This window comes from Hyposmocoma kahamanoa, unplaced genomic scaffold (assembly GCF_003589595.1).
Source record: "Hyposmocoma kahamanoa isolate Upper Pololo Valley unplaced genomic scaffold, ASM358959v1 138, whole genome shotgun sequence".
NCBI classification, from domain to species: domain Eukaryota; kingdom Metazoa; phylum Arthropoda; class Insecta; order Lepidoptera; family Cosmopterigidae; genus Hyposmocoma; species Hyposmocoma kahamanoa.
Genome location: NW_020653492.1, coordinates 1,854,055 through 1,866,915, shown reverse-complemented (window position 1 = coordinate 1,866,915; position 12,861 = coordinate 1,854,055). Strand labels below are relative to the sequence as shown.

General features: G+C 36.1%; 1 protein-coding gene across 1 annotated transcript; it reads left to right on the top strand.

Annotated features, from left to right (window-relative positions):
- The first annotated feature begins 1,798 nt into the window (after positions 1 to 1,798).
- On the top strand, positions 1,799 to 12,171 carry LOC113240388 (T-complex protein 1 subunit alpha). The gene is made up of 10 exons (XM_026477678.1): positions 1,799 to 1,916; positions 2,326 to 2,449; positions 3,263 to 3,380; positions 3,730 to 3,911; positions 4,683 to 4,947; positions 6,686 to 6,938; positions 8,281 to 8,371; positions 9,981 to 10,173; positions 10,662 to 10,802; positions 11,544 to 12,171. Exons 1-10 carry the CDS (start codon positions 1,844 to 1,846, stop codon positions 11,766 to 11,768), a joined length of 1,665 nt encoding a protein of 554 aa, XP_026333463.1. The 5' UTR covers positions 1,799 to 1,843; the 3' UTR covers positions 11,769 to 12,171.
- The last annotated feature ends 690 nt before the right edge of the window (positions 12,172 to 12,861 follow it).

Sequence of the window (12,861 nt, the reverse complement as noted above, 5' to 3'; positions counted from 1 at the left end):
GAATATAATTAATTATATTAACATACATTTATCAAAAAAATTTAAAATAGAGGAGAAGCACCAAATCTTGGATATTTTTGGTTGAAAATTTAAAAAAAATATTAATCAACTTAAAGTAGGTAGTCTTTATTTTATGATCTATTACAAATAAAACAAATTCTTCATATTCTTGTTAAATATTTTAAGTTACAGCACGTTTTATAAAAAAAAAGAGAAATATCAATGTATTTCAAAAGATTGCCTAAAACGAACTATCCGGCTTTACGGTCCCAAAAATATTTGTTGTGAATACGATGTTAGGTGACAATAATTATAATAAACGAAACTAATCAAATAATTAATTAATTTGTATTTATTAGCAATAACCAGCTTGTAATCAATCTTTGATTGAGTAATTAGTAAAAAAAATATGAGTATCTGTTAAAGATCCTAAAGGGACTTAAACATTCTTAAAAAAGACTCAAACATTAAAAAAGCCTCTTTTCAACGTATACTATAGATCCTTAACAATGTCAATTACCTTATAATATTTTTACTAAGGTTAAAAATCATTAATATCCGTAGTATATAGTCTGATGCTCGTGTTCCAGAACTCTACTCAATGCTCAAGTTAGGATGTGAGCAGACTTGAGTATGATTTCAAGCACTGGAAATACGACCCTAATGGCAAGGCCTTGAGTATGATTTTCAGTGCTCACTGCAATACTCAAATCCTGACTTGAGTATTGAGTAGAGTTCTGAAATACGACCCTTAGAGCGACTTCCCGTGGCACACAATTACGCGTCTAAGGGCGATTGCGCACTGTGTCCAGGGGGTCTACTCTCGATCTCCGTCCGACATCCGTCCGAAACAATTACTGCCAAATAAGCTTATTAATACTTGACCAAATGAAAAGGCGCGAGATGCGAATGAAGCTTCATACTTGATACTTGTATTTTAATTTTGTTGAATATTACTTATTTGACAGTAATTGTTTCGGAAGGATGTCAGACGGAGATCGAGAGTAGACCCCCCGATTCCGTATCCGTTCCGAATCTAAGAATATATTGTATGTAGAAAATTCGGACCGATTTCAAATGTCGCTTATATACGTCCGAACAAAATACAGATATCGCTTCTACATCTAGAGATTCATGATTCTAGTCATTCCGATGCTATGATACATGCAGCATTAACTATGTGTCCTTTTAATCGCCGTCAACTTTTGGCATTGTCATTGTACGTACAAAGATGTAGGAGAAATAAAGAGTTCTGGGTTTACCTTCTCTCAACGAAGTAACTTCGCAGTACAACATTTTGTAATAATCACGATGAACAAGGCAAGATACTTTATAATTATTATCGAATGAGTGTGTCCACTTTTGTCTCTCTGCCCCTCCCCGCCGCCGCCACAGCGCCATCGCGGGAAGAGACTCAGGACGAACGCAATGCGCAAGCTTTTAATACAAATAATATTGTAGTTCTTCGGTGCGACAAAATAATGATCCGAAGATATTCTCGGCTTCGAAAAACGGAACTTGGATTTAGTGCGCAATCCCCCATAAAAAAGTGCTAAAGTACTGTACAATTTTAGTGTTACATCTGGAAGCTTCGTCGTAATATCTAAACGTATAGGACATAACATGAGCCTCCGAATTATATTTTTCCAATTTTCCTAAATCTTTTCCGGAAAAATTTCTACTAAATTATTTGGAAAATCACCCAAAAATTACGAAAACTGTAAACTGGCAACATAAAACATGTGTCATCCATATTTTTGTGCTGGTAACATTAGTCCTTCCAGAATCAAAAAAGTGTGACGGACGATTATTTTACTGTTTTTGTGTTAAATTTATATTAAAAATGTCGACTTTAGCAGCGGCTTTATCTGTTGCGGGGACTAGAACCTCAGGAGCATCTGTACGAACTCAAAATGGTAAGCTTTAATTACAAAAACATACATGATACAGCTCCGGTTGATCACATGCATCGGCACGTCTGTTTTACATTTTGCTCATATCTGTTGAAAAACTGGATAAAACCACGTGAAGTTACTATTCTCAGTTTAAAATTGCCGTAAATATTTGTTTTTACTATGTGTAAAACGTGTAGTTATGGTTTCTATTTGAATATAAAGAATTATAACCTCACTACTAACCCGAGTTTTTCAACTTCTATTCATTATTTGAACTTGAAAAAGCATGCTTATTTTATTTTTGTATCATTCGCGCACTGCTACAATTACTTCGCTTTATGATTAACGCTGAAATAAAAAATAAAAAAAATTGTATCTCAAGTTCTTGAATATTTTTGCAAGGCATTGATTCTAAAATTTTTATCTGCAGTAATAGCAGCAGCTGCTATAGCCAACATAGTGAAGAGCTCTTTAGGACCAGTGGGCCTGGACAAAATGCTTGTGGATGACATCGGAGATGTTACAGTCACTAATGATGGTGCCACCATTCTCAAGTAAATGTTTTGATAGTCTTAAAATTTACGTTAAACTGCGTCATGAGTAATAGTCGGATATTTGGGTGTTTTTATACTTGAAGTTCACTTTTTTCTGTAAATTGCAGTCGAAATTTGGAAGCAGTTTCTTAAAATGTATTTTTTCTTCTTTGAAACCTTGAAACACTGGAATGGCGTGGTATTACATTTTTTCTATTTCAAATATATATTTTAACTCACTTTAATCTGAAAGGTATCAGGTATACCTTTTTTTATAATAAAGAAGACCGGGAATATTATAACTGGATCTCAGTACTGTGAATGGCTGCAAGTCTCAAATTTAAACACAAATGATGGTATACAATGGTTTCTGTAAAAAAATATTAAAACTGCAAATGTTTTTTCTTGATATCTGAAAGTATTACATTTTTTTACTTCCTAAATAAGTATATGATAAAAGTTCTATATGTTTAATTTAAATGTTACAAAAAATTACACAATATAACATTTATTATGTAAAATAATTTTTATTAAATTCAAAATTAAATTTCCTTAAATTTTATCTTTTTAATGATACATCAATCACTGTGTCATCGGATTTTTTCAATACAAAACTGCATTCCATTTTAGACAGCAACCAATTTGTAGATAAATAAGCATCCAATTATCTGGCACTATATAGTTATGATGAAACAGTCCTGCAGTCTCTTTGTAGAGATGCTGTGTTTTTTTTTTGTTTCCATGATGTTTCCACATCATGACTTTGTTGCACCAATTTTGCATGTGGTTCTAAATACCGTCATTCATTTTATAACTGATTATTATTAATTTCAGAATGCTTGAAGTGGAGCACCCAGCTGCCAAAGTATTGGTGGAGCTGGCACATTTGCAGGATGAGGAGGTTGGTGATGGGACAACCTCTGTTGTGATCATTGCTGCAGAACTGCTCAAGGTGAGATTCATGCTATTTAAGCGTAATTCAATGTTAAAATTAACAATAAGCCATTATTGTAATCATTGACTTACAAATAAATGGACGACGGGTCTAATACAAAAACCACGAAAAAAATGTCCCAAGTCAACCTATTCGAAATTTAAATTGTACTGTCATCGTAGTATCGCGCTGTCAGTAGAACAAATGAAGACTAAAGCGGAGTTTGGCGCTCTGTATACGATTTTAGCGCCTTACAAGTGCGGACACTTTTTAGTGCGGACCCGACGTCCATGTAATTGTAAGTCAATGATTGTAATAATCTCTATTGCTAATCTCTCAAAATTGAGCAAAAAACTTTGTTGCACAGAATGCGGATGAACTCGTAAAGAACAAGATCCACCCGACAAGCATCATCTCAGGCTACCGTCTGGCATGCAAGGAGGCCGTCAAGTACATTCAAGACAATTTGACTGTCACAGTGGAGTCACTTGGCCGAGCGTCACTGATAAACTCTGCCAAGACCACAATGTCTTCAAAACTTATTGGAGCGTATCCTTTACTATATTATATTCATGCAAAATGGACGCCTAGAGGTCCAGTTGCAGATACAAGCCTGTCACTCCATACACCATACCATAACATCGTTTAGGATGTCACCAAACTTATTAATGTTGAATCGTCTTGATGCGACCGTCTTTAACCACACTTGTCATATTAATTAAGGCAGAATTTAGTATAAGTCTCTGTATCACTATTTCAACTTTGTTATATTTAATTCATGTCTTGTTGGTGGTCCTAAAAATAAATAAATAGATATTAAGCCGTGTCGCCGTTGACGCGGCCGCTCGCGCGCCGTCGTGCCAATTGTTTCTAAACCAGAATTTGCTATTGTCGGTATGCGTACAAACGCGATCGGATATTCGCAGAAGAAGATTCGTTGCCGAGCTGTGTCGACCCGCGTTCGTACAAACCGGTGCAACACGCAGAACGTCTTTTTCGCTTTCACGTTCATGGACATAAGCTTTTTCTGACTGGCTTAATGTGGTTCTGCATATAATAAATGTGGTGACTCCCTTATTATGTACCAACTTGCCTTAATAACTTTTAATCTACCTTGCAGACTTTTAAAAAAAATATTGAATACACAAATATTTATTGAATAATACATAACTGTATGCCTAATATTTCGTTTTTCCTGCTTTATTTTTGTGTGAAGTATGAAAAAAGGAGTAAATATAGGAGCAGTGTAGTCAAGACACCAGTCAAACAAGATTCATTAAAATACAACTAAAAAAATAATTTCTTGACCTCTTTTACCAGTGATGCAGATTTCTTTGCAGAAATGGTAGTAGAAGCAGCACAGGCAATCAAAACGACAGACCCTCGCGGCAACGCAGCTTACCCAATCAAGGCCGTGAACATTTTGAAGGCTCATGGCCGTAGTGCAAGGGAGAGTGTGCTCATAAAAGGATACGCCCTTAACTGCACTGTGGCGTCTCAAGCCATGCCTAAGAAAATTGTGAATGCTAAGATTGCATGCTTGGACTTTTCTTTGCAGAAAACTAAGATGAAGATGGGTGTTCAGGTAAAGTAAATAATAATAACGCACACACATTCAACATAGCCCCGCACTAGGGAAACCCCGTGTCGCGGGTGCCATGGGCACACACATAGACAACCACAAATTACACCCAAACTCACGAGAGAAAGAAATGTAGGCCGTACACATATTTCTCCCGGCCTGGGAATCGAACCCAGGACCTCTGCATGGCAATCCAGCATGGTAACTGTTTGGCCACTGAGGCAGTTAAATGAAAAATTCAAGTGTATTCATTTCCTTCACTTTCATGCCATCTGTATTAATAGTGTGATATTCTGACTTAAAAGGCTTAATAAATACAGAGTTACATGTAACATACTAATAACCTCGCATAGCTATATTACTAGCATCATATACAACAACTTTTGTTCCATCATTTTTAATTCTTCAGACTTTACTTTCATACAAAAATTCTAATATTTACAAAAATATTACTCTAAACAGTGATAATAGTGCAAGCTAGCGTAAATATCAAATGTGGCCAATGGGATGCACTAGTAAAAATTATACCTGTCCGATGCAAAATGCAGGAGTGTGGGTGAGGGTCATCATTACTACCAAATACAGATCTAAAATGTAAGATAAAAAAATACATATCGAGTTCTTAGGTTTTCGCGATTGTTACAATGAAAACTTACAATACTATAAAAAATAATAATACATTAAAAAAATACAATGAAAACTTACTTGAAAATTTATTTTCGGTTTTTTTTCTATAAAGCAATGGAAGAAAAGTTCTTGTTTATGATGTTAGTAATATAATCTTGATCAAGATTGTTAGTGTTTTACAAATAACCCTGCATTGTATTATGAATTTTTATGGTGTCGTTGACTAATGATCAATAAAATTTTTTTCTTCGCTCACGGTAATCAAAGTTAGTCTATTGCATAGTTTCCCAAAGTGGTCCCTACCGCCCAATGGGCGCTGAAGAGTCCTAGGCGGGGCGGTAGGGGCCTCGGAATTAATTTATGCTGTCTAGGGGGCGCTATCACATTTGAAAAAAAAAACAAAATAGCTATTATAAACTACAAAAAACATAATTCTATATAATTTTTGTTATGTAGAAATAATATATAAAATTAAATTAATATAAAAAACTTGCTTCAATTATTCTTTGTGGTGGTGGGCATTGAAATTTTTTTTATCTTGCCTAAGTGAGGGTTTAAGACTTTCGTGGTTATTCACTAAATGATTATCACTAGTATCAGGTTTGTTACCACGGTGTGACTTCTTTTTATTTTCCCGATATTTCGGAACGGTTGCACGCTCCATGGTGGACTCAACCAGTCAACCCGTGATCATGGATAAATGGTAAGAAACCTGATGCTAGTGATAATCATTTGGTTAGTCAAATAGTTTGGGAATCTATGATCTATTGTATCCATTTCCTTCATTTGCACTTGCATTCAGATCAGTTTCAATACGAAAAATGACGGGTATGGAGCAACTAGAGCCAAAGAACATTTTACCGCTTCGACCAGTAGTTCAATAATTTAAATATATATAAAAATATCAAAAATGTACTGTGCAATTTTACTAAATTTTTGATATTTTTATTTCGTTTTTTATGCAAAACTAGCAAGATAGAAGCATTGTGTTTGTGTGTCTTCTTAAATTCAAGACTTAAAATTGCGCTAAGGTTATTCTAATGTAATTTTTCATAGCTTATAGCATAAATTGAGGGCAAATAAAGTCAAATCATTTGTAAAATTTTATTGGCAGGTGCTGGTAACCGACCCAGAGAAACTAGAAGCGATTCGCGCTCGTGAATTAGACATCACAAAAGAACGTTTGCAAAAGATCTTAGCAGCTGGTGTGAATGTGATATTATGCACTGGCGGTATTGATGACCTGTGCATTAAGTATTTCGTTGAGTCAGGAGCAATGGGTGTCCGTAGGTGCAAGAAGGCTGATCTGAAGAGGATCGCCAAGGCCACTGGCGCTAGCTTCCTTACCTCGCTTACTAATATGGAAGGTGAGTTTTAAAAGAAAGTACATGTTTTCTTGTATATTGGAACAAACAAATTGGCTTATTTCCAGTTGTCACCACTGGCTTTGTTCCCACTGGCAACAAATGGGATTTAAAAAATTTCATATATTCCCAGGTGGTGACAAACGGGATAAAAAAATCTCAGTTGTTGCCAGTGGTGATTTCTACTGGCGACAAATGGGGAAAAAAAATCCCGTATGTTACCAGGTGGTGACAAACGGGGTAAAAAAATCCCAGTTGTTGCCAGTGATGATTTTTACTGGCGACAAATGGGAAAAAAATCCCATATGTTACCAGGTGGTGAGAAACGGGATAAAAAACCTCAGTTGTTGCCAGAGGTGATTTCCACTAGCGACAAATGGAAAAAAAAACCCATTTGTTATCAGGTGGTGATAAATGGGATAAAAGATCTATTTTTGCCGTAAATGGAAAAACAACATTCAGGCTATTTAGGCTATTTTTGAGAAAGGGAAGGCTATTTTAGGCTACTTAATAAAATGACAGGGGAATTAAAAACTTGATTGGGGATTTCGCGGGAAATATAGTTGCAAAACAATTCATTTGGGGGTTTGAGTATTTCTACGTATGGGGAATAAAAGAATTCGCATTCCCCAAGTCCCCGCAGCATATAAAATTGCTTTCCTTTATTATTAGGAATTTTATAGCTTGGGCGAGTATCGGCTACTTAACACCCACAAATTGGCGAATTAATTTCGCAAAACTCTGGCAACACTGCCCGTGACAAAGGGTTTCCCTAGTGCGAGGCTATGTTGTGTGTGTGCGTTATTATTATACTGCTGCTTTGTTCGTCACCCTGAGACAATATTGATTAATCCCATCTGCTTGTAATGTCACCAAGTTCCTTGGCTTTGTCTACTCCCATTCCCCGGCCGAAACAATTATTGTGCAATAGGGTCAATGGCTATAGTCTTTTAATATGGCTACAGTATTTTAATTGGGTCGAGTATTAATTACCTATTTGACAGTAATTGTAGAACTGACTGGCGCTAGAAATGGATTTTTTTTTTTTAAGAAAACCAACGGCGTTACATAAAATATTTTACATAGTGTTTAGGCTAAGAGTAAAGCTAATGACAGATTTCCCTTGTTTACATATCATTATATAATAGTAACCAAAAGTAGGTACATCTTACATTAGTGGTGAAATGATGCCATTACTTACCTTTATGAACATTTTTTAAGGAGCTCTATTACTATTAAAATGTTAATTTTGTGAACAGAGAAAACAAATGGTTTTCAATATATGCGTATTTAATACAGTGGAATAAAAATGCAAATGCATTCAAATAATTTTCAACTATTTCAGGCGAAGAAGTATTTGAACCAAGCATGATCGGTGAAGCCGCGGAAGTAGTCCAGGAACAAATCTGCGATGACCAGCTCATCTTGATCAAAGGGTGAGTCAATTCATTATACCTACTCAATTTTGACCAAAACCTTTCATGGTACGCAAATTTGCAGTCATCATTTTAACTATTTTTTGTTTTAATTATTGGATGAAAACGTATGTAATAAATAGCTGTTGTCCGCGACTTCGTTTGCATAGAATACTGTATGAGGCTACTGTACTCTAATATATTCTAATAATTCATTTATTTGTGAAAACAAAGGTTAAATAACTGTAGTTTCACTGTGTCCAACCGAACATTAGACATGCAAATATTGAAGGTATTTTATATATTCACTCACATGCACTTCGACATACTAAACCAGGTGTAACATGTTTCTTTTTCAATAATATTACATGGGCGTGCACACATGCATTTAATACGTCGGCCAAAATTTCAACGCTACGATAGTTACATGGGTCAATTTTAATGCTAACTAGATGTCAAAATAACATCATGACTACGTCAAAAACGTCCTATGTCAAAATTAGACAATGAATTTATCATTTAAAAATATATATGATATATTAGCATATACAAGTTTTCATAATTGAATTGGTTTGCCATACAAAATTTCGTCCTGTATTTCACCCCCTTTAAGATTTATTTTTGTGACCAAAAGTAGCCTATGTCCTTCTCATAGGTCCTATTTTTCTTTATAACAAAATTCATCAAAATTGGTTCAGCGTTTAAGGCGTGTAAACGTAACAGACAGAGTTACTTTCGCATTTATAATATACTTCCGGACACATAATTCGAACCACCTTGATTGATCAAAAACTATTATGCAACTTTGAAACTGGTATACTAACTGGTATATTATTCTTTGTGATCTGTATACAATAAAGTATTGGTAAGTAATTAATTTACTTGCTAAAGTAATAATAAATCGGTCGGATACGACACCTCTGGCGCGAAATGCAAAGGAATACCCAGTCGTTGCTTGGCCAATATAGCAGATTTTAAATGTTTCTTTAAAAGTGTATTTAGATTTAACATTGAAAACTCATATTATTTTAAACTTTCTAATTCAAGAAGAAAAGATGGGTCTAAGCAATAATGTCGCAGCTACTTTTTATGCGATACTACTCATGAGTACAGTATCCATGCTTTTAATTCGATACTGTGTCCCTAGTTATGTAGTCCTGCGAAATAACTCTGCAAAGACGTGATCCGTAACGTGAACGTTAGCACACCCCGGACACTCCATACAACGGTCGAAAGTTATTTACCTACTACTATTACATACAGCAAGGCGCTATCTGCACACGCATAAATGTGTGCGTGAGGTGGCAGGGTTACACATCACTTTCTCGTACTTATTACGTTACGTGGTCAGAGCGGCAACATAGCGAAAATTGTTAAGCTAGTCTGTTATATATAAGTACACTATACAATTCACGATCATGATGTTATTGCATTAACGTACAAGTTTCGTAATGAATAAATGAAAACTATATTCAAATATCGAAGCCGTCTTAGCGCGAAAACGACTCGCCGACCGCCTTGTTCCCGTTCAGTCAATGTGACCGTCAACGTGCGGGGCGTGGTGCGGTATCGAAAGCTAGGGAAGGGCGGAGAGTGTCCATTCTCTTACTCTTTTGTTCTCTGACGTTAGGCCCAGCGCGCGCACGGCGGCGTCGATGATCCTGCGCGGGCCCACGGACGCGTACGTGGACGAGATGGAGCGGTCGGCGCACGACGCGCTGTGCTGCGTGCGCCGCGTGCTGGAGTCCGGCCGCGTCACGCCCGGCGGCGGCGCCGTCGAGGCCGCGCTCTCCATCTACCTCGAGAACTTCGCCACCACGCTGGTACGTAACCCGTAACATTTCACCATCATCATATTCGACCCCCTCCTACGTAAAGTATCGTATTATATTATATTATTATATATATACACGAATTTCATCGCGCTCAGGCCAGAGACAGCGTGTTCAGAGACCGAACTGTCATTCTAAAAAGTCTAATAAAAACAAAAAACAAAGATCTGTAACAAACACATGGAAAAATTCGTGAGGTCCGTTGGTTCGAGTCCAACCGGATCGAAGTGATTTTTTTCTAAATGTTCCATCTTTGTTTAATAATTATGTATAACAAACTAGTGGAATAATTTCACAAAAAAATACATGGGCATTCAATAAAACTTAATTAAAATAATCAATTGGTCCTAAACTAGACTATACCCTGGACTAACAAATACCAGAGCAGAAAAAAACTAATTGCCTCTACCGGGACTTTCTCGTCTAGCACCCAGTCACAGAGGTCATCGATATTGTATTAATTTTATTTCCTTTTGCAGAGCTCCCGCGAGCAGCTGGCGATCGCTGCGTTCGCGCAGTCGCTGCTGGTGATTCCCAAAACATTGGCGGTGAACGCGGCGCGCGATGCCACCGACCTCGTCGCCAAACTGCGCGCATACCATAATTCCTCACAGACCAAGGTAAAGTAAATACTAATAATAAAAAAAAGTAAAATGTAATAAATAATAAAAGATAAAAATAATAAAAGCAAGTCGAGTTCTTAGGATTTCGCGATTGTTACACATAGGAAATGAAACTATTTTTCCGGATTTAAATCGCGTATATTTGTTTTTTCAAACAAACCAACGTTTCGGGCCCTTTAGGTTAGGACCTGTAAAGGGCCTGAAATGTTGGTTTGTTTGTCTATAATAAAAAAAGTAAATACTTCGCATTATAATATGCTGAGTTCCGATCAGTAAAAATGGCGTTAAAGTATTAGAGAAATTGCGATTCACAATATAACCCCCAAAATATAGTATACACTCATAGCGGGCGGCGCAAAATACTTGTAATATTAATAATAATAATTTATTTAATAAAGAAAAACAATGACATTACAAGGTGAATGAGAACAAAAACTATAGTTGTACAAGAAGAGAAGAAATGCCATTTATAAGTGATCCCCTAACTCCAACTTCGCGTACTGTTGGCACGCGTGTCACGCAAACTACGCACTTCTATATCGACGCAGAAAAGCGATCTTGTCGTATCTCGAAAAATAGGACTTTACACTGATTATATACATCATCCTTAAAAATTTACTTTCTACTAATTCCACTGGTATAAAGTCTTATTTTTCGAGATACGACAAGATCGCTTTCCGGCGTCGATATTTATTGTTCTGTGCACAAACGCAATTTACCGTAAAACTGTATTGACAGGTAGAACATGCGAACCTCAAATGGGTAGGTCTGGACCTGATAGAAGGCACGTTGCGCGACAACCTAGCTGCCGGCGTTCTCGAGCCAGCAATCTCCAAGATCAAGTCTCTAAAGTTCGCCACTGAAGCCGCGATCACCATCCTGCGTATCGACGACATGATCAAGTTGGACCCAGAGCCGAAGGGCAAGAGCTACGAAGATGCCTGCCATGCAGGAGAACTCTAATGCGTGTATCAAAGATCTCAGTATTGCACTAGTTTGAATTTTGATGCAGAATATTTCAATTGTTAAATTAAACTGAGGTTGGAGACTCATAAACTCATTCTTATTCTATAACTTTTTTACAATTAATAGTTTTATATAACTTCAAAAGTTATAGAAGTATTTGTGAGATGACCAAAAGTTCTGATTGTTGCATGTATTCATTTTTGTGCACTTTTCCTTGGGAGTATAATGTTGCATTATTTCACATCGTGTCCATAATTCCCTCAAATATTCACGTAGTGACAATGTCCTGGGATCGCATTATCAAAATAACTGTGAACGAGTGCTTGAGTGAGGTGCCTGAATGTTACTGCTGCATTTTGTTAGAAATATTTATCTTTAAGTTTGATATACTTACCCTACCTTTACCGCAAATGGATTGAAAATTTAGAAACATTTAAAGTCACAACTGATGTGACGATTCGCTGGGCAAAAAAATGCAAGTTACATTTTAATAACCTATCGAATATCCATTGATTAAAATTTTATTCGTATGTATTCATATCTTCACAGGCCGTCAATGGCTATAAGAGCAAGTTGCTAGGTGCCAGTGTTTTTTCAAATGCAAATATTTTTAGTAAATATCAGATATCAGAGAGGTTTCAAATAACATTTGAAACCTGGTAAATAAATATGTGTGATATTAATAATACAAACAAAACGTATTTGTATTTTGTTTTTCATTTTATTACAAAAGAATCTATGAAAAAGTAGACTTCTAGAATTGATTACAATGATTATGTATAGAGGAAATCTAAGGCTGATAAGTTCAATGTGGATTTGTATAAATTTTTGCCATTTTTTTATCAACACTTAATGCAGGATTCGTGTGCTTCCTAATGTGTGAATGATCTTCGTCGGATTCATATTTTCTCTTATCAGCATTCACTTTTTTCTCTCATGTATAATTTTATTTTAAAAGTATTAAGCAGGGTGGACTTTAAACGTCACAACGGTGTAGTATAACACGCAAGTTCAAGGAAATATTCGCTATAAGTTGTAACCGATGTTGGTTTCTTTGCTTTTAACATTTAAACGCTAGTTTTATGCTAGA

What these genes read in the sequence shown, in the direction of transcription:
- LOC113240388 (XM_026477678.1), top strand. Translation starts at nt 1,844, where the DNA reads ATGTCGACTTTAGCAGCGGCTTTATCTGTTGCGGGGACTAGAACCTCA. An exon ending in TCTTCAAAACTTATTGGAGC is followed by an intron (nt 3,912 to 4,682) that starts GTATCCTTTACT and finishes CTCTTTTACCAG; the next exon opens with TGATGCAGATTTCTTTGCAG. An exon ending in AGAACTTCGCCACCACGCTG is followed by an intron (nt 10,174 to 10,661) that starts GTACGTAACCCG and finishes TTCCTTTTGCAG; the next exon opens with AGCTCCCGCGAGCAGCTGGC.